This window comes from Asterias amurensis, chromosome 2, assembly GCF_032118995.1.
Source record: "Asterias amurensis chromosome 2, ASM3211899v1".
Taxonomy (NCBI): domain Eukaryota; kingdom Metazoa; phylum Echinodermata; class Asteroidea; order Forcipulatida; family Asteriidae; genus Asterias; species Asterias amurensis.
In genome coordinates this window covers 10,277,580-10,300,745 of record NC_092649.1, presented here as the reverse complement: position 1 = coordinate 10,300,745, position 23,166 = coordinate 10,277,580, and the positions used below count along the sequence as shown (strand labels likewise).

Here is a 23,166-nt window from a genome sequence, read left to right as displayed (position 1 = left end):
AGTTAAGATGATTCTGGAGATAAAAACCGACTCTGTGAATCAAAGCTGGCTGTCTCGTTGACGTTGACAATATGGGTCTCAGTGAAGAAAGTATCATTCATGCTCACAAATATTTGTTTCTGGTCTCCGATAAACAAGTGACAGCTAAGCATTGTGAAGCCCGAGTACAGAAAGCAGTGTTCGGAGAATGTTAAAAGTCGCTGTGCAGCTTCACTACCGTATTCCCCTGCCACAACTCGTGAAATATTGTAATCATCTACAAGATAAAGTCAGCTTTGCACAGTTGTATGCATTAAAGTCAAGCTATAGAGTAGAATAATTGGTTAATTAAGCAAGGGAGGTCCACGGTAGCGATCGTTACTATAATTGACTTGGGTATCCGTAAATTTATGCGGATGTACGAAATGAAGAAAAATGAAGAACACGAACTGTACTGGCTTTATACTGAGCTCTAATAATCTTTTAATTCCTGTGGGTATTGTTGAGGCAGGAAACACCGATCTTTTTTAACCACGTCCGACATGTGAACAGCAGAATACTCCTGATGGCCGTTAAAAATAATGAAATTGCTATTAAGACTATATAGGATATAAAAGTTTAAAGCCAATTAATCTATTAGGCTTATATTGGTAGAGTTATTTTCCAAGTGAACTCGGTGCAATATAAATCAGAGAACATGGTTTTGGTCAGCGTGCAGGAAATGTCTATAAACGCCCTGCATTTGGCCATCATGTGGACATCGTGAGACTTCGTGCATAGTGTATAAGGGTGGAAAGGTGCTGTATAGAAGCAACTCTGAGAAATAGCGGCCGCGAAAACAACATTTTTATTTTCACAATAACTGTAACGACTTGCAATGAAAGGACTAGGAGGACGGGGATTCAAAATTATCACATAAACATACTCTCATTCGCTGTGTGCATTTAAGTTAATGTAGGGTCGAGCACCTTTTTTTTACACAGCACTGAAATATCGCCCTCTTGTGGATGACCCTCTGAGGTTGCGAGTTCGGCGCGTGTGATAGCCAATCTGATAGGAGGGGAGTGGCAACTTGGGGAGGGGGAGGGCGTTTTGCATGGCTGACGCAAATAAGTAATCGTGATCTCAGACTTGATCAAGTCTAAGCCCAGGCTGAGGCCAAAGCAGAGGCCATGCTTTCGATGTGGTGCATACAACCCCTATCTCTGCTCTGTTCTGTGAGGGCGCTCTATAACATTACATCTTACTTATAGACCTTTTCGCAAATACCGGGGCGCGAGCGTAAAGCTTGGAATTAGGTGATTGTGGTCTAGCTGGTATCCAAATTTGATCCATATATATCCCACAATACACCTCATTCAACAGTCTGCGCTTGCGCATTGGTATTTGCGATAAGGTCTATGCATGCTCTAGCAGAAGATTATGTGTGGCAGAAGACTGTGTGCCCCCCCCCCCCCCCCCCAACAAACGAACTGTGCACAAACTTCTTTTGATAGCGCCCTCTTTTGAATCCTCCGCCTCTGTCCGCCGACCAATGGGAACTAAAAGGAACACGTTGCCTTGGATCGGCCGAGTTGGTCTTTAAAAAGCGTTTGTACCCGTTTTTTATAAAATGCATATGGATAGAAAGATATTGTAAAAGTAGAATATAATGACCCACATAAACATGTCTCGAAATTGCACGGTTTTCCTTTTACCTCGTTGACTAACACGGTCGGCCATTTATGGGAGTCAAATTACTCCCATAAATGGCCGACCGTGTTATTTCGCAGAGTAAAAGGAAGACCACGCAATTTCGAGGCAAACTTGTGTGGATTATTGTATTCTTCTTTTAAAACATCTTTCCAACCATATGTTTTTATAAAAAAAAAACGGTTATAAACGCTTTTTATAGACCAACTCGTCCGATCCAAGGCAACGTGTTCCTTTAAGAAACTACTGATTTTTTATTCGAGGGTCATTCTCTGCAAGAATTAGGCTTGCCTTGGTTCAGTTGTGTGCGTTTTTCCCGCAAGAGGATGTGCTACCGTCCCCCCAATCCCCCCCCCCCCCGCCCCCTTCGTTGAAAGTTCTCTGACAAAAAAATGATCCACCCTTCCCGTGCAATATTATCACCTTTTGATTAGGGAAAATCACCCCCGACATAGAATGGGTTAAACCAGAGTTGTTGTTAACTTGTTCTTATAGCTCTTATTGTTCACGCTTCTACGTTGAAATCAGGGCAACCCCCACACACACCTACATAACCATCTTTGACATAACACACAACGAACGGCCCACACACCGCACATGAGTGTGTGCAAATAGAGTGGCACGTCCATTAGCAGACGATCGAGGTCGTTGTGCTGTGTGATTCAATGGAGACAGGTTGTAACTGTTAACTTATTTCCTATTTCATCTTTTCGGAACTGAAAATTTGCAATGCGTGGATTGAAAATTGCACACTGAAAGCCTGTTGATATTTTAGGATAGATGTGACCATGCTTTCGGACTGAGTGAGAGGACATTTGCCTGCCATGTTGCGTGAAAGAAGTCCGGGAAGGGTTGACGATGAAGGACCGACGGCGTCTACCGGGCTTGGGACGTCAGGCCCGGGCAGACCGTCAACAGGCTACGCAAGCATTGGCACGGACTCAGAGAAGTCGTCACCGAATGGTGATGGCAAAAACACAGCGGAATCTTCACCGTCCAGGCGCCAGAAGCAAACACACACTGCCAAATCGTTGTTTTTCGACCACTTACAGGCCACAGTAACTTACTGCAGCGTGTTCTGGAGTTTTGGGATGTGTGTGGCTCTTCTTGGGCCGACTCTACTGGACTTGGGTTGCCAAACTGGGAGCAGTGTCGCCAGTATGAGTTTTGCTTTTCTATCACAGTCTCTGAGCACCTTAATCGGTTCAATGATTGGGGGGTTGCTGTCTGACAGGTTAGTGTATTATCACATTCATTCTTGTTTATTATTTGGGATAGGAGCTTATCAAGAGTGCAGCTTTTCACTCTTGTTTCCCCCATCCCGTGTTTCACCTTTTTGACAGGTAGGCCATGCAAGTACCCCCCTGCATAGTTTTAGGGCATAGCCATAAGCCTTAAGGGCAGGCCTTAAAATTTACTCTTGAAGGGACACATCAATTTTTCTCTGGCAAGGGGCACTTCTAGAAGGAAAATGTAAATTTGTATTGAAACCTTGCGAAGGGCACCATAGCAAAAGCCCAGAGCACCATAGCAAAAGCCCAGGGCACCACATGAATTGCTGTGGTGGGTGTGGTTGGTTAATTTGAGTTTTGTAGAGGTGCAATCTTCCTACTTATCTATTTTGTAATGTTTGAAGAAAATTCAGCGAAAGGACCTCCAGTATACCACATTATTGTAAGGACTTCAGTGGCTATGAAGTAATTCAACGAAATTTACTCCCTGTTTGGTTTGTCAACTCTCAAATTTGGTAAATTGCTGACGAGTTCAAATAAGTTTAATCAACTGTCTTGTTTTCCCACCCATTTTCAACAATACCATAGGAATTGCAACCAAACTTTGCCCAATCATGTGTTGAACGTCAAACAGCTAACAAAAGTTTGATCCTGTCCTCGGACTGACTTCTCAATTGTTGATTGGTTATTTTACTACATATTGTATGCTGTTTTTTTAATGGAGCTGGACTTAAACATATAATAAAAAGAGAAGGGGAAACAAAATTTGTCTGTTTTTTGTAAACATCTTCCTGGTTTTTGTTAAAGTTTTTTTTTACATAAATCAGCTAGGGTTCTGATTGTTTGTTTTAATAAACCAACAATAGACCATACTGAATAACCCCTTTTTGCTATGAAAAGTCGCCATCTTGTAGGGCAAACCGTATGCGTGTCCACACGCGTACATCATCGAAGCATGCAGCATGCAGCATTCCCGGTTTGATTTCTACAGTACTTGCACGCACACACGCAGGGCACGCACAAGCACAGAGCCATCTTGTACATGTAGGTCAGATATTTGAGCCGCGTGACAATGACATCATATTTAATTCGGTCTATAGTAACAATTTTATTTTAATAGTTATACTATGGTTTATTCTAAAAAGTGAAAATGTTCTGAAAATGGCAGTTAACAATGTGCCTTTCTTATCAATTTTATTTTGGTCATAAAATATCTTGAGGTAAACTATCTTACATTTTTAAGCTACCAGTTCCTCAAGAGGAATTCAAAGAAGTTAGGAAAATAAAGACCAACATTCAATCACAAAAGTATTACAAATCCCTTGCAAAGTTTTGGTTGGAAAAATATCAGGTTGGGTGCTTTGTTGTATAACAAAGTGTTTTTAATGAAATAAAGATGTTTGAAAAGATATATTAAAAACAGAAGATAATCATTCACATCAATATTCTACGAATTTGTGTTATTTTGCATTAGTTACAACCTTTTTTAATCCACAAAATGGCGGACCATATGTTCCTCAAACAGCTGACATTTCTACATCATTGACTTAAAAAGTTCATATGATGCTTTGCTGAGCTGACCATGCTTAGATTCAGGTTCTTAAGATAATACAACAAAAACTCCCTTGGGCAAGATTAATAGTCAGACAAATTACCATTGCACTTTTCTTTTAGGGCATGATATCTTTATAAGTTAATAGATGACATGTATGACTAATGTATAATGTGCTAACGGTGTTGTTAAAGGCAGTGGACACTATTGGAAATTGTCAAAGACTAGCCTTCACAGTTGGTGTATCTTAACAAATGCATGAAATAACAAACCTGTGAAAATTTGAGCTCAATCGGTCATCGAACTTGCGAGATGATAATGAAAGAAAAAATACTCTTGTCACACGAAGTTGTGTGCATTTAGATAGTTGATTTCGAGACCTCAAGTTTCGAACTTGAGGTATCGAAATCAAATTCGTGGAAAATTACTTCTTTCTCGAAAACTATGGCACTTCAGAGGGAGCCATTTCTCACAATGTTTTATACCATCAAACTCTCCCTATAACTCGTCACCAAGAAAGGTTTTACGCTAATAATGATTTTGAGTAATTACCAATAGTGTCCACTGCCTTTAAGTGAATTCTCTGATAGCTTCAATGTGATCATCAATGAGCCATGCTATTGGCCAATGATAAACAACCCCCTAATTGCAGGCAACCCTATATTTGCATCCAAATTATACCCTTACTTTTTGAGATGAATTTTTTACCCAAATTGAATTATTGTTACCATGGCCATGATTGGAAGGCCAGATGAGATAAAACATTGATGTAGTTTTTTACACTAAGTGGCTTGAGCTTTGAATAGCAAACACTCATGTCATTCACCGTGTTCAAAGCATAGTCCATATTGCTCTGGCGTCTCCATGGTGTTTGAGCTTTGAGATGGAGTAAGATTTTGTTTTTCCCCAGATTTGATTAAGTGAGGGTTTAGAAATTTCAGACTTTGATCTGAAATCAAAACTTTTTGTATGCCTGGTGACAACAAAATCAAGTAAGGGATAAATTTAGGGTCATCATTTGTTAATACCACCCCCCCCCCTCTTACAGAAAAGAAAATGTATTTTTATCCAAAATCTACTTCAATGTAAGCAAGCATCTTGTTAAAGTTGTGTCTAAAGTGCCCATTGATTAGACATTTAGTATAAAACACTTCCTTCTAACTCATTTGGAGATAGGCTTTACATGGTGTTACCACAAACCTTTCCAAATCCGTAGTAGTTACTATCACTACTATATCTTTAACTGACTTTATTATCAGTAGTTCTTCACAGATTCAAATTTTGAGGGAAAGAAACTAACTTATTTTTCTATAAGCGAAAACAAAGCCCAAATCTTACTATCGGTAATACACTAACTTGTATGATTGTATCAGAGATTTTCTTAAAAACTAAAAAAGAATATAAGTTTCTAAATTAAAGGAACACGTTGCCTTGGATCGGTCGAGTTGGTCTTGGAAAAGCGTCCTGTAACCGTTTGTTATAACATCGATATGGTTAGAAAGATGTTGTAAAAGTAGAACACAATGATCTACACAAATATGCCTCGAAATTGCGTGGTTTTCGTTTAACCTCGTCGACAAACACGGTCGGCCAATTATGGGAGTCAAAACTTTGACTCCCATAAATGGCCGACCGTGTTAGTTCGCGACGTAAAATGAAAACCGTGCAATTTTGAGTGATACTTGTGTGGATCATTATATTCTACTTTTAAAATATCTTTCTAACCATATGCATTTCATAACAAACTGTTTCAAACGCTTTTCATGGACCAACTCGTCCGATCCAAGGCAACGTGTTCCTTTAACTATAAGCAGGCAGGCGATTCAATAACTGTTTATCTGTAAGTGATGCTGTTGAGAGTATAAAAACAACACAAATCTCTGCACAAGACTGAATTACATGCTATCACCACATCATGCAGGGTGTACTTCATCCCAGCATTGTCTGCTAAAAACTGCTACCGGCTAGTTAACACCACTTCTCAACCTGCCTTGGATGGGCCACAAAACAATTGTTATTAAAATGCTCATAATATAATCTTCATTTTCAAGTGCACAAAGGGCCTAATACAATTTCTTTTTGAAAATGTGTTTTGTTTTTGAGTGTGTGAATGTAACTTCATTTGACCATTTTAAAACTGGTTTTGAACATACAATGTAGATGTACATCAGAAAGAGATTTACATCAGAAAGATACATTTATGACAATACATATTTTAAAACACCGGACACTATTGGTTATTGTCAACAGTCTTCTCACTTGGTGTATCTTAACATATGCATAAAATAACAAACCTGTGAAAATTTGAGCTCAATTGGTCGTCGAAGTGAGATAATAATGAAAGAAAAAACACCCTTGTCACACGAAGTTGTGCGCTTTCTGATGCTTGATTTTGAGACCTCAAATTCTAAACTTGAGGTCTCGAAATCAAATTCGTGGAAAATTACTTCTTTCTCGAAAACTATGTCAATTTAGAGGGAGCCATTTCTCACAATGTTTTAAACTAACAACCTCTCCCATTACTCGTAAAGTAAAGTTTTATGCTAGTACTTATTTGAGTAATTACCAATAGTGTCCACTGCCTTTAATATCTGGGCTACTTCATTTTCGTTGGGGCAAGTAAAATGCAGTTAACTGGCCTTGTGGGGGCTGTTTCACAAAAAAAACTTATTTGCAAGGCCTGATAACTGACTTGGACTCGCTCCATGTAATTACACTGTATGGTCCTTCTTAAAAACACCCTACCCGTAAATAGAATTAGGGTCAATGACTGTTGACTGTGCTAGTGAGAGTTGTGACATTGAATATTAATTGAAAAATACTACCATGAATTATTTGTTGAAGCGTTTATAATTACTCAAAACAAAAACGGTGCTGGTAGTGCATTTAAAGACTACCAAAAGCATATTAAGTGAATACAAGCTGTCATCGTGATGATGATTTGTATCTTTATTTATAGACTCAGGAAAGTTAAAGGCTTTCATTTTTTTTTTAGGTAGGCCCTATTGCACAAACAAATCAATGGCATATATACCATTGATACCGGTTCCTGATTACAAATTAAAACTTATTAACTCACAGTCAAATCCATCAGCCACGTACGTCAATTTATTTTATTTTATGAAAGTTGCTTCTACCTTTTTGTTTGCTATGAAACAGCATGTGTCTAAACTTGGGGGTCAACACTTCTCTGAACAATTATGAACAATTATGTCCATTGTTTTTAAAAGCGCCATTTTGGGGTTCACGTGGTGAGTTTATTGTGATTGTCTGATTCCCCATTGGTCTCACAAACGCCATTTTTGGGTTCACTTGTTGAGTTTATTGTGATTGTCTGAATACCGATTGGGTGCACAAACGTCATTTTAGGTTCACTTGTTGAGTTTATTGTGATTGTCTGATTCCCGATTGGTCGCACAAGCGCCATTTTGGGGTTCTCTTGTTGAGTTTATTGTGATTGTCTGAATCCCGATTGGTCGCAGAAACGCCATTTTGGGTTCACAGGTGACTCACTTGTTGAGTTTATTGTGATTGTCTGAATCCCCATTGGTCGCACAAACGCCATTTTAGGTTCACTTGTTGAGTTTATTATGGTTGTCTGAATCCCAATTGGTTGCATGGTAGCGACAAGGAAAACATCATTCAGGGTCCGAGATGAGTTTGTTATTGACTAGCTCTGCATTTATGCTCGTAGGAACTGTTCCTATTCCTTTTTATAATGAAAAGATAACACACAACTCGCATTACGTATCATTCGTATCATTCGAGCACTGGACTTTGCTGTACATTGTTTTCAATTTGCAACACGCTACTTCTACCCTAACCAGCCTGCATTATGCATTATTCAGTAACTGAGCAGATCTATACAGAATGTAAAACCCTCTAAAAGCAGTGTGCAGACATCACAGTTCAGTCAATAGTATTGATTGTACGCTAGAAGGTCTTTCTGTAGTCTTTTTAAGTCATGTTATGTGTTTAAAACTAGGAAGCTCTGTTAAGTAAACTTTAAAGATATGGGCTCTTAGCAAAGCATTCAAGGAAGAGGCAAATTATATTTCACTGACTGAAGCATTATACAAATATTATTCAGTACATTTATTTCAATGCTGTCATACCAAACAATAACACAATAATGTACATTTATGTCGAAATTAAACAAGCAATATAGGTATGATTGGGTACACAATACTTCAAAAATAAGCAGCAATTTTAAGACACCCCTCCAGGTAGGAAACATGTTCCGGAGAGGACAAGTGTACTCAAAAAGGCTCAAAAAAAATTTGAGCTCAATCGAGTCGTTGAAGTTGCGGGATAATAATGAAAGAAGAAAAAAACCTTGTCACACGAAGTTGTGTGCTTCCAGATGCTTGATTTCGAGACCTCAAAAGCTGAGGTCTCATATTCGTGAAAAATTACTTCATAGGTTTCTTCAGAGGGAGCCGTTTCTCACAATGTTTTATACTATCAACCTCTCCCCATTACTTGTTACCAAGTAAGGTTTTATGCTAATCATTATTTTGAGTAATTACCAAATAGTGTCCACTGCCTTTAAAGTAAGTTTCAGAATCTCTTCATTTCTTCTAGGGAAGACTACAAATATTGACCATGGTTTGTTTTCTAACATGGACTCCAAAGTCACTCTGTCAAACTGAAAAGTCAATAATTTAGCCGGATCATAGGTGCACTTACGAATACTAGGCAGGTCATTAAAGGCAATCACATAGACATTTATTGTACCCTCACCATATCTTATTACACATCAATCGCTGGGTCCCAGACATTAAAATATCCTCATCTTTATAGTGGAGTTTCTGCGATGTTAAAAACTATCGATTCATAGACGCAGGGCTAGTGAAATTGTGTACAGAGATGACTTGGGCTACCAGGCATATACTGTATTCCGCTTGAGTGCAAGTTTCAATGCAATAACGGCTTTTAACGCCAGCGGATTGGGGAAGTAATCTATGCTAGAGTACATCCTTCGTAGGCGTACTAATTGACTGTAATTTGATGGGAAGGCAGGGCCTTGCTGTGTTGAAAGCAGATCAGAGCCTGTTGTACACACAGGGGTGTGCGTTTTTCAACTGGATATCTTTCATGCATGGACTCTCTACTCTCTTTGATTGATTGGTCCTACACACTGTTCTGAATCCTGATTTGCTGGAGTTGTTTCATAATTAATAGCATTTCTGAATTCAATCTTTTTGAAAACTGATTCTTCTTAAAGTTGTCTGATGAATCATTTCCCCAACACCCGGAGTACAAACCATTCATAGTTTGCGAAGACAAATGAAGGCCACTGAAATCTGTTTTCCCCTCTGGCCCGCTTGTGAATTGATATTAATAACCTCATTTATATTTAAATTATTTAGAGGGAGTGCTCAACATCCTTTTGAATTATCTGTTGAATTATTCCTGTCTAGACCCGGTTAACGGGAGCTATCACTTATTGAATAATGCAACATGTTCATCAAATGTGCATTGTACATGTATGTATGACTATTGTCGGACAAACCTTTCGCCTCTTTCTCTCGAAACTTGATAAAGCAATTCATTAGTCCTGGCGACAGTTGATTTCAAGTTAATAAATGAATAGATAACGAGATCTCTACATCTATATTCCATCTCAAACCCATGTGGAACCCAGTGTGCATTATATGTTATATGAAGTTTTATTTTAGTTTAAAGAACCGCAAAATTCAAGTCTCTTCTCAAAACTTATCTTATGTCACAGGTTTTCAATGACTAATTTTGTTGTGTCTGTTTTTCTTTGTGTTGTGTTTTTGTTTTGTTTTGTTTTGGTTTACTGCGCCTTGAACACCCAGCAGGGTGGATATGTGCGCATTACAAGTCTTATTATTATTATTATTTATTATTATCCATTTCAAATGTTTTTGGAATCCTGCGACTATTTTTCAGCATTACCAGTCATGTCTAAATAAACAGGCTCTAGCAGAGGTTGGTTGCTGGGCACTCTTCATCTGATTATAACAAATTGTAGTAGTAGTTTAAAACCCATCTTTATCTCGCAAATCTGTGGACACACATTAATAAATCAAATTCAAACTTGATAAAGTGTTGTCACTAATGAAACTTCTTTAAAGACAGTGGACACTATTGGTAACTGTCAAAGACTAGTCTTCACAGTTTATGTATCTCAACATATGCATGAAATAATAAACCTGTGAAAATTTGAGCTCAATTGATCGTCTTTCTGATGCTTGATTTCGAGACTTCAAATTCTAAACTTGAGTTCTCGAAATTAAATTTGTGGAAAACTACTTCTTTCTCGAAAACTATGTCACTTCAGAGGGAGCTGTTTCTCACAACTTCTGATAATTTTGTTTCAAAAGGTAGAGTTTTTTTTCATTTAACCAAAAATCCAGGGTTTATGTCCACACAGGAAGAATAATCAATAATTGAAAAGACGCACCCTAAGAAGCATTTTTGACAGTGACATTTCTTAGATTAAAATTTTGGGAGATAACAACTAATATTTTTTTTTTCCATAACCACATGATACTTCGAAGTGAAATTTTCACAGAATGCTTCACTCTACCAAAAGCTGCTGTACTTCTAACCAAGTATAATTTTGTATTTCCATTAATTTTAAGAGTGATTATCAAAGGTGTACCTTTCTTTTAAGTAATTACTCAAAACAATTATCAGCATAAAACCTCACTTGGCAAAAAGTAATGGGGGGAGGTTGATGGTATAAAACATCGTGAGAAATGGCTCCCTCTGAAGTGACGTAGTTTTCGAGAAAGAAGTAATTTTCCACAAATTTGATTTCGAGGTCTTGAAATCAAGCATCTGAAAGCACACAACTTTGTGTGACAAGGGTGTTTTTTTTTTTTTCATAGTTATCTTGTAACTCCGACGACCAATCGAGCTCAAATTTTTACAGGTTTGTTATTTTATGCATATGTTGAGATACACCAAGTACTGGTCTTTGACAATTACCAATAGTGTCTAGTGTCTTTAAGAGCAGGATTTCTTTCAGCGAGATAGAGAGAGTTGTGTTCCCTTAGTACATGGTTGTTACAAAATCAACAAAGAAACCCTAGCAATGCTGCAGTGCCATGTTTCATGAAAACGTCCATTCATTTTTTCTTGAGGGAAAAAAGGTGAATATCTTCTGCGATATGATGCAGTGAGGGAGGGGTTTACTGAGTTGTCTATATGCATGTAAAAACCATCATGTACACTTTGTATTCAAAAGGAATCCAGTCATAAAAATCATTGCATTTTGTATTAGTTTTATTATACTGCATATGAGTTTGTGGTTTTTAAAAGTGGAATATCATACCATTTTTTTTATCAAAGATTGAATGATAAACATTCATCCATCTGTTGTTAGTGACAGCAAGGCAAAGAAACACAAATCTGAAATGAAATTTGGGACTTCAAAATGTACTCATCTCATTATAAGCAGAACCTCTTTAGATAGATAGATAGATAAAAATAGATAGATATATGGATTGATTAAAGGTAGTGGACACTATTGGTAATTGTCAAAGACTAGCCTTTACAGTTGGTGTATCTCAACATATGCATAAAATAACAAACCTGTGAAAATTTGCGAGATAATAATGAAAGAAAAAAACACCCATGTCGCAAGAAGTTGTGTGCGTTTAGATGGTTGATTTCGAGACCTCAAGTTTGTAAATTTGAGGTCTCGAAATCAAATTCGTGGAAAATTACTTCTTTCTCGAAAACTATGGCACTTCAGAGAGAGCCGTTTCTCACAATGTTTTATACCATCAACGTCTCCCCATTACTCGTCACTGAGAAAGGTTTTCTGCAAAAAAAGATTTTGAGTGTGTCCTCTGCCTTTAAATGTTTATCATACCTCACTGGATAAATTAAACCAATTTATAACAGTGCTTTTAAGACAGTAGTGAGGCAGGTTGGGGGACAGGTGAGTTGTGCCTGCAAATGATACTTAAGCACAGAATTTGGCACGTCGTCGTGAGAAAGACATTTGGCCATGGGGCCATTGCAGACTTGTCCTTTGAGAAAATGTAGCTAGAATAACAAACAGTGGTAGCTATTATGAACATTTTGAAAATAGCTTGTTATTCATCACGTTTTCTTCATACAAATGTGCAATATAACCATTTAAAGGCAGTGGACACTATTGGTTATTACTCAAAATAATTAACACCAGAAAACCTTACTTGGTAACAGGGAGGGGTTGATAGTATAAAACATTGTGAGAAATGGCTCCCTCTCAAGTGACATTGTTTTCGAGAAAGAAGTCATTTTCCCCGAATTTGATTTAGAGACCTCAAGTTTAGAATTTGAGGTCTCGAAATCAAGCATCTGAAAGCACACAACTTCATATGACAAGGGTGTTTATTTATTTCATAGTTATTTCGCAACTCCGACGACCAACTAAACTCAAATTTTCACAAGTTGTTATTTTATGCATATGTTGAGATACACTAAGTGAGAAGACTGGTCTTTGACAATTACCAAATAGTGTCCATTGTCTTTAACGAAATGTGTTTCTCATGACATATTCTGACTGTATGCCAAACTCCATGCTATCAAAGGCATAACTAATTGCCATACTATAATGGCACTAGGGATTTAAAAGGCTGTAATTATAAATACCTTGTAAAAACAAATTTTTAAAATGAAAAAGTAATTTATGAGGACGAATTTTAAAGAAGGTACTTTCTAAACCACTTGATGAAAATAATGTATACAAAATGAAAGGGAACAAATCAAACTACAAGATGTTTTCTTCCATTTCCTTTCTGTGGATACATTGTAGCTTCTGCAAATAACATTAGCAGCACACAAACAAAATGTACAGGAAACTGGACTTACTTCATTTATATTGAAAATATCCCCAAGTTGATTTCTGTTCCTCATGTCAACATTAAGGAGACACAACTTAAATAATGATAACAACTCTTAATCCCCAGAGTGTTATTTTTTAGGTAGGTACATTTACTCTTTACGCTTGCCAAAGAGACGGATGCAGGATTATTACCGTGTGTTTGTGGTCGGCCATGTTGGGTTGAATGTACATTAATGTGGCTCTATGTAAAGGAACACATTGCCTTGGATCGGACGAGTTGGTCTTTGAAAAGCGTTCGTAACCGTTTTTAATAAAATGCATATGGGTAGAAAGATGTTTTAAAAGTAGAATACAATGATCCACACAAGTATCACTCAAGTAACACGGTCAGCTATTTATGGGAGTCAAAGTTTTGATTCCCATAAATGGCCGACCGTGTTTGTTGACGAGGTAAAACGAAAACCCTGCAATTTCGAGGCATCTTTCTAACCATATCGATTTTATAACAAACGGTTACAGGACGCTTTTCAAAGACCAACTCGACCGATCCAAGACAACGTGTTCCTTTAACTTGCTAAAAGTGGCTTTTACACATTCCTTATACACACTTCATTTTACCGTCTGTACAATTTGTGCTGCTAGTCCCTGTTTATATGTTTTTAAAAATAGGGAGAAAGTTTTGCCTCATTGTGGTTCTAGTATATTGTAAAAGAACTTTTAGTCCAATGAACGTATTATAATTAATTATTAATAATAATGTGGGCAGGCTAATCATCCTTACTCAGAGCTAAGAGCTGAATTGCGAAGGACGCGGCTACAACGTGTTCGAGAAGCTGCCATTCAAGGGTGCCTTTGGCTGCCAGCCACATCAACTCATTATGACCAGTGAGCTCAGCCAAAGATCAAACTGTTTGATTTTTTTTTTCACGAGGGAGGAAAACCAGATGGTTTGGAAAACCCTCGCGGCACAGCTGAGAACCAACTCACAACTCACATATGACCCCGGCCGGGAATCGAACCGGGGTCACCTTGGTGAGAGGCGAGCGCTTTACGCACAAGCCAACCATGCCGCCCATATTAAGCTACTGAACGTGATTTTTACCCCAAATTTAAGCCCTGACATAAAAACATGTCAGTATTTGTACATCTGTGTCATACAAAACCATGTAAATTATAGAGTGTAGTTGGTAATTGAAGATCTATCTAATTATAAATGCTTGGAGAAACCATTGGGTAAACTGAGTTGCTGACAAAAACTTTCGTGATTTGAAGCATACAATGTTAATGCTCACAATTACAGCCTTTTAAATGATGCACTGGTTTGATCTGTGTCACACTCATGATTGATGAACCCTCAGCAATTTTGATCAGAAGATTTCCCGAGGATGTAGAGGGGGGGGGGGGGGTAATACCAACTTTAATTACAGCTTGAGACTACTCTGACTATGTATGTATGCCTGCAGGCATTATTAGCAGTGCTTGCCATGATTTACGGCGGGGGGGGGGACAGTTTGTCCGCAGTGTTCTCAGTCAAGATGACACTGAGTATGAAAGACTGTTTGATTAAATGCTGTAGATGACTTTAATCTGATAAAAGCTTTTCATACGCAAGCCAATCGACGTTTCTCTAGACATCAGTGATCCTGCCTCGTTTCCTGAAAAATTAATGTTGGTTTGACAGCAAGTTGAATCCATTTAGTCGAGTTTGATTAATGGTATATGGTGGCCAAGGGCAGTCAAATCAGTTTAGCTTTTGGAGCTCCTTATACTTTGATTGTAATTAATAATACTCTTGTAAGTGAAGTTGTAAAATGGATTTTGGGCTTTACCGTGAGGGTGAAGTGGTAGGACTTGTGTTGTACTTTCAGAACAAATATGGACAATTTCTTAAAGTGGAGATTAAGTTAATTTGGGGGCTCTTTTTCTTCTTATGGGACCATTTCTACAAATGATTAACTGTCCCATTAGCAAGAATTTGTGAAACTTTATCAGCAATCAGCATGCAGGCCTGAAACTGAGGCAGCAAAGACAATTGCCTCCATGCCTCCTGGTCATTGCCTTGGTGCCTTTGAAATGCTACAGTAGAAACTTACAAATTTCCTCATAGGGTGCCCTACTAAGGAGAAAATGCCTTGGTGCCCTTGCCCTTTCAAAAACAGAGACAATCTCCTTTGTTGCCTTCGTGAAGTATCATGCCTGCATAAGTATGGACTAGTTAAAAAGCTGTTTGACTAGTTGTGAAAGTATGGAGAGCAATTCTATAGTCATGTTCGTACAGACTACTAACATTTTACAAAGGAGTGGGCAGCCGGGGGGTGGTGGGGGGGGGGGGGGTGGGGATGGAGCTATATTCATGGAGTATCTTGTAAGAAAAGCTGCTTAATAAAAGAGGGATTTCCTTGGATTACATTAAGAAGGCATTCACATGTGGCAGTCACGTAAATGTATTTTCTAAACCAAACATGGCATTTTTAATCCTGTGTGGGTGGAACAATTAAAAAGCAACTGACGACCTTTAGAATTGTCTTCTTCTTTTCTGTCCATGTTTTTTAAACTGGCGTGCTCTACCTTGCACAGGTATTTCTTATCATGTTTCTTCTGCCAAACAAAAAAGCAAGTTTGTTGCCAGAACTTGACCAACCATCCAGAGAAACCAGTTTATGAATTATTAAAAAAATAGAAGAAAAAAAACTTTGTTTGCTGATGGTACAAGTTTGCTGTATACTCTCAATGAATTAAACTGAATTACTTGAGTTATTTTATTATTTTTGAAAAATATTTGATCAAGTCTGATTCCATAAAACGTAAGAAATTTTTCATATTGCGCTTTCATGAATAAAATAAAATATCAAAAGCACTGTGTGCACGGGTCCATCTCTTCTGGTCAATTAACTCTGTATTGTACATATGCATAATATGTATAAAAAAAACTACTGACCCTTTTTCCCCAGCATGTTACAGGGAATAAATTTATTTCTTTGATAGGCCTGTTTCAACTGGTCAATTAAGATAGATTTGCCTAGAAGTTCAAATCTTATCTCTTGGTGAAATTGAGCATGCACACAGATGTCATGGCCCAATTTGGAACAAAAAGATTAGATTGTCGCAAATTAATTTTAAAAACTAATCAAGAAGACCTAACCTGCTGGACACATATTAACTACCAGAGTAAATATAAACGCATACCCTTTATGACGTATGTATGTTTGGCTTGTTGATCGCTATCTCTCTGGCATAAGAACAAAGACGTCATTCTGGTTAATTATGAGAACTTGGGCATCAGTTTTTATTTGTTTTTGAAACACAAACTACTCCGAAATGTATGCTCCTGAGCTATATTTAATGCGAACTTTGAGAACAAGAAATAATTTATTAGATGGTAAATTTGCATCGGGGATACAGAATACCAGTTGGTTTTACCTTTACACCGATTTGTGTAAGCACTCTGAAATCTGTGGGGGGGGGAATCCTGGGCCCAATTTTATAGAGCTGCTAAGCACAAAAATATTCTTAGCACGACATTTCTTTCTTGATAAAAAAAGGATTACCAACCAAATTTCCATTGTTGCATATTGCTTGTTACTAGTATTCAGCTGGTGTTTGCTTATCCGGAAAATCCTGGGGAAATTTTTTTTGGGCCAAGCTTGACACTTGACAATTACATGTATTATGGCACAATTTTTATGAGTTTTACTTATTGTATTTATATAGGGCCTACACACTCTTTTACCTTCATTAGAGAACAAAAAATTCAATTTCCTTCAAGTGATTTGAATGTTCATCAAAATTCAATTTTGTAAAACTCCAGGGGCAAAAGGAGAAGGTGTTGAAATGTATCCTATTAATTGAAGAGTCTGAATCATTGGAGGAAAGGCACCCATTTACACACACACACACATGCTTGGCGCACCCATTATGTTTTACCTGTGTGTGTGTTTACAAAGCGTGAACCTGTTGAGGACACACTGGGTTTAGACCAAGTAACAAAAAAATAACAGTTGGTCGTCAGGGTTTTTTTCAAAAATGAGGAGGTTGGGTGCCTTTTTATTGTTTTATTTTCTTATTTTTTTTCGAACGTGACCGCCAAGCTTTTTATTTGAAATTGGCCCTGGATACTTCAGTTTAAAGTCACCACTTACTTGATGTGGTTACAAGTTCTGAAAGGATTGCTAATTTTAATGAGAAATACAAAAATGGATACAGCCTCAAAAAAGGATGAGGGAGGAAACGATCAACTTAAAAAAAAAATTACTGGCCTTACAGGCCTTGATTTGAAATGGTTTGCTACCATTAGCTCCGTGATTGTACAATAGAGACGGTCTAAATGGACCTCTCTATGGTTGTCCAAGGCAATCCCCTTTATGTATGATATTGATTATCAATAGATTATAGTTATTGTAAACAGATAGATTATAGTTATTGTAAACAGATAGACTATAGTTATTGTAAACAGATAGATTATAGTTATTGTAAACAGATAGATTATAGTTATTGTAAACAGATAGATTATAGTTATTGTAAACAGTGTACAACAGTAACAACACATAATGTGGTCTTCTCAAATCATCTATGCACAGGGTATAGGACAGACATTGTTAATATACAAATTAACTATAAAACTTGTGGTTACAACCGTGTGTAAAATAAAAACTCTTACCAGTGTCGACTTTAAAAAAAGTCAGTGTGGTCTGGTGAGGGGGGCATTGGCAGAGATGCCAAGTCCAGAGGCCAGCTGTGCGTGAGATTTTTCAAAGCTCACCCCCACCCCTCAAACATTGTAGATTGCGTTTTTGTACACACGAGCGCGATTTGGCAATGCATGTCTTTAATTTAAAAAATTTCCCGGTCTGGCCCCAATGCGTGAGAAAATGGTTGCTGTGCGTGTGAGCGTGAAACAGAGCCCAAATGTGTGAGTCTCACGCCTAATGCGTGAGACTTGGTAGGTCTGCATTGGGGTTGAAAAGACGGTTTCCTTTGTGGTTTAATACCCTTTTATTTATTTGTTTGACTTAACGGTAACCTGCCAAACAGACCTATTTTGATACCCTTTACTCAGGTATGTGGTTTCTCAGGTTTTTTTTCCTCCTGAATTTGTGATTTAAAAAAAAATCCCCTCAAGCCTTCAAATCTAAAAATGGGAGGAAGAAATGGGCCCCAAAATAGTCCACATTGTGTCCAAACCCGTAGTTATTGTATTTCTGGTGATGCAGTCTTTCAACCTCCTGAATTATACCATCTGGGATGTTCATAGGTCTAGAATAAGGGATACACCATTGATGGCCGTTAGGAAATTATCAGGATTTTTTTATTTTATTTGTCAAATCTCTTTTGCTTGGAACTGTTCCTGAAACCTTTGATGGTTCAAGTCAGGCACAGTTTTTGGTGTTAACACCAATAAGGTACAGAAGTTATTGTAAAAACATAAAAAGAAACTCATCGAGAAGTTTCACACTCTCTTGGTTTTATGACAAAGCAGATGCTAAATTGCATGTTTACTATGATTATTTGTTATTGTTGGCCTTGACATTATTTGTCAAAAAAGTCAAATGTTTTCAAAAGAGCTGTAAATTCCTCAGGGAGAAAGACCACAGGAATGTGTTTAGCATAATGGCCACAGGCGATAATTTAGAGCCTATTGAATGATAGTATTGGTTAATGTCCCAAAGAACCTGTATTACTAGTGTAATTATTACAAGTCTGCAGTCACGACCCTACCTATTTTTAAATTCTCCCTCCCCCCGGCCCCCCCCCCCCCCCCCCCCGCCCTCAAGTAGACACGTAGCAGACTTTTGGAAGATGTTCAACATTCAATGAAATTCTGTCCGTGCATGCACCAAATGCACACTGTTGACAGATTGCACATAATAGCGTGCATCGACCACCATAATGTTTGATATAAATAACGATGGAGAAGTGCCTGCGTGTACAATTCAATTCAATATCATTCCCAAAATGGTTCATTAAAACATGTATCGCAGCTGCACATGCCAACATCAAACATGTTAAAAAATACATCAAATAGAACTTAACAATAAGGATGTTTAAACACATACTCGCTGCATGCACAACTCTCAGCCAATGATAGCCTTGCACTCATGCACAATTCATCAAAGATGGTGGTCATATGATGTCATGTGCAATCCATCTATTCAAACATTTTGTCTAGATGCATATAAACCCGACCACATCCATTACATTTTCCCATGGTTAATTAGAATGGAAACACCAGCTGATTAGCTAATGACATCCCTGCTTGTCCCGGAGTGTTGCTCCACCCGGTGCCAGACAGAGTGACAAGAGACTGCTCCTAATTCCTCCCTAGGGGAGACGGGGAAGACGTGCTTCATCCCACTAATAAATGAAAGCAACCCTTGATTACATCTATTATTGATACCAAGTTTGCGTGATAGAGACAGTGGTTTAATTACTGTTTACTCGTGTGGAAACAAACCTTCACAGGAAGTTTACCTAGAAACAAAAGTGGCTGGATGAAATTCCTTCCTTCCTCGGTGTTGTGGCCGAGACAGGCTTAAAACACATCTTATCCTGGTGATAATTGTCTTTTAATTTTCTTATTGAGGTTGAAAAACTTTTTATCAGTCATAGCGAGCACTGAAAGAAGATTAATTTGTTAGGGCTCAGTGCACATTTTATTATTTTGTCTCATTGATACAGCCGATAAGTGCCCGTCATGAAAAATATGTTGTTAATTTAAGATTGAACAAAAAATTTGACTAGGGCAGGACTTGTTCAACGATGCTAGTAAGAAGCCATTCAACCTGTAATTGCCATATAGCCAGGGATCTTACCTGATTATCTGATACAACCTGGGTACCAAACCACAAGGGAAAGTTTGCAACTTGAAAACTATTGAACATCAAGTTTGATATGTTTTTTTATGATTTTGGGGGTGGATTTCACAAAGAGTTAAGACTAGTTTTATCTCGACTTAGGACAAGTTGTTTGTCCTAACTTAAGTCCAGCTGTACGTTTGAGATATCTCCTAGGATTAGTCCTAAGTTAGGACTAGTCCTGACTCTTTGTGAAATCGACCCCAGAACTGTTAAGAATGTTCTCAAGCCAAGAGGTCTGTCTGAATTCAAATTTGTTTATTTCTGCCGAGGAGTATAAAATCAGTAGCTGTTTTTTTTTAATTCAGATACAAGAAAATCATGCTTGTCGCTCATAAATCATAAATCTCCTTAAATTCTCATTCTAGTTTCATACCTATTTATCAGCAATGACACTCACCCCTGCATGTAGTTCCCCTACATGTAGTATCAAATTTTTAATTGTATTAAAGTATTGATTGAATAATTCAGTTGATTAGCAGATAAGGCGAGGCAGTGTATATAATTGAATTTGTCGCTAATTCCCTGTATACACGCTCCATTCTCAACAAATGATCAAATCAATGTGTGTATTGATTTGAAATGCTGTAATGTGTCATTCCGCAGTATCCAGGGACAACCAAAGCACTTTGCCATAGTGTTCACGCTTTGTGCTGGGACACTAGGGAAACCAGTTGGCAGCCTGGCTCTCAAACGGGGAAGTGTTTATATAAATCTTGTTACTAGATAGGTATGGAGAGTGGGTTGTAGTGGCCGGTTTGGTAACTCACCGGAGAGAATTTTCCTCTTTTTTTTCTCTCTTTTGTTTTGTTTTGGGATGCTCAGTTTACCAATGTGTGATAAATACTGCTCGTCTGTTCACAAAGGCAACATACTAAATGTTATTATTATTATTTATTCAACCAATACAAACAAACCAACCAAATAGACATTTACCTACGTGCCACCCCCCCTCCCAAGTTATTGCTGTGGTGCCCTTTTTCAATCGTTCCAGTAAAACAAAACAATTCTCCTCATAGAGGTGCCCTTTCCTGAGAAATAAAAGTCTTCCCTTCATGAATGAAGCATCCATCAGGCCTGTACTGTTGTGCTAAGTGCTTTCCAAGTCCAATTGGTGGCATGGTTGGCTTGTGCGTAAAGTGCTCGCCTCTCACCAAGGTGACCCCGGTTCGATTCCCTCTGGTATTTTGTCCGATATCAACTGAGAAATTTAAGCTTAACTTTGAAAAGCGTTTGTAACCGTTTGTTATAAAATGCATATATGTTAGAAAGATATTTTAAAAGTAGAATACAATGATCCACACAAGTATTACTCGAAATTGTGTGGTTTTCCTTTTACCTCTTCAACAAACACGGTCGGCCATTGACTCCCATAAATGGCCGACTGGGTTAGTGTGCAAAGTAAAGGAAAACCACGCAAATTCAATGTGTGTGGATCATTGTATTCTACTATTAGTAGTAACCAAATGCATTTTATAACAAACAGTTACAAATGCTTTTAAAAGACCAACTCGACCGATCCAAGGCAACGTGTTCTTTTAAGTCTTTCAGCTACAGAGAAACTGATGTTCATGCTCTCATTTCATCTCGCTTAGACTTGTGTAATTCATTGATCAGCTCCATAACAAAACTCGCCCGTCTCCCACAGAGTCTGCAGACAATGCCCGACACTTTAAAATACTGCTGCTCGTATTGCCTGTACTGCTTCGGTTTTGAATGGGTAATGGCGGCTAGGCACTTTCTCCATTGTAATGGGCACCCTATGAATAAATTGTAAGTTTCTATTAGAACATTGAAAGGGGACCAAGGCAATGACGATGGGGCATGAAGGTAATCACATTTGTGGAAGTTTCAGGCCTGCACCTTTATTAATCGACCCTCATATTCTAGAAAAGATGCCTGAACCACTAGACCAATGGGGATGCCTTGTGGGAGACTCAAATAATGACTGTAGTTGTTTTATTACCATGATCCATAAACCTTGAGTTTTACAGACTGCTTGTATATAAGACATCCGTCAAAAGTACGGTGTAATTTTCCAGATATGAAATATGACGATGGTACCTCCGAACAGGATAATGTAGCCAAATAGAGGAATCAATCTTCATTACTACTGTCGTCCTGTATATCAATGACTTGTTATGAAAGCTTCTTACAATTCATCTCTATGGCATGTCTCGTGCATATTCAAACTTCCATGAACAAGTTGGTCATTAATCATAAGCATAACGATTAGGACTGACTAATTGCAATTTTGAAAGAAAATGTGGCCATGAGTCATGGTAAAATTTTAATATATTTCACAGTTAACTTATGTTATAACAGAGTTTAACAATGGTCCCACAAATTTGGGCTTGATTTGCAAAATTGTGTGTGTTTTTTCATAAGCATCCCTGGGTCCCACAAATTTGGGCTTGATTAGCAAAAGTGTTTTTGTTTTGTTATAAGCATCCTCATCCCAAGTTGTATGCCTGGCCTCATGGTCCTGAAATAAAGTTTCATTCACACACAAAAAAAAAAAAATTTAAATGTTCTTGTAAAGAAAAAAATTGAAATGTTCACAGGTTTGTTATTTCATTTATGGGTCACAAGAAGTGGTAACAATAACCAATGTTGGCCATCATCATAGCCCTGATAATAGAGAACACTGTTAATGACTGATAGGGACCCATTTGCACTATAGATGTTTCACTGGTGATCATATTTCACAAAGAGTAATGTAAACAGCATATCCAATGGTTCAACGTGGGATGAATTACAACCTTGCGTGTAATGACAAACTGAGTAGTTTGCAGACACTAAACTATCACCGGACAAATAATATGTGTAAGGTTCTAATCATATATAGAAGTGTAGAGACGACTTCTTTGTTATTAAAAAAATCTTTGCTAACTTGTAAATCTTTCAGTTTGTTAGTCATCATAAAATACCTTACGTCTTATGCCTGAAAATCTTTTATTTAATACAGGGGGCCTATTTTATGTAAAACTTGATTTACCAAGCTGACAGCTATTTATGTAAAGAATCTAGAAACTTCTGTTGTGGAAA

The 23,166-nt window shown here is 37.8% G+C and overlaps 2 protein-coding genes across 2 annotated transcripts in view; one reads left to right on the top strand and one right to left on the bottom strand.

The window, feature by feature from the left end:
• The window catches only part of LOC139934062 (dolichol-phosphate mannosyltransferase subunit 3-like), a 535,719-nt gene that overhangs the window by 452,659 nt on the left and 59,894 nt on the right, over positions 1-23,166 (bottom strand). The gene's annotated exons all lie outside the window — the stretch shown is intronic.
• LOC139953929 (major facilitator superfamily domain-containing protein 4A-like) overlaps positions 2,247-23,166 on the top strand; it is a 71,440-nt gene continuing 50,520 nt past the window's right edge. Inside the window, exon 1 of the mRNA XM_071953540.1 lies at positions 2,247-2,905. Within this exon, the coding sequence (XP_071809641.1) occupies positions 2,496-2,905 (410 nt within the window). The 5' untranslated portion in view covers positions 2,247-2,495. The remainder of the gene's footprint in view (positions 2,906-23,166) is intronic.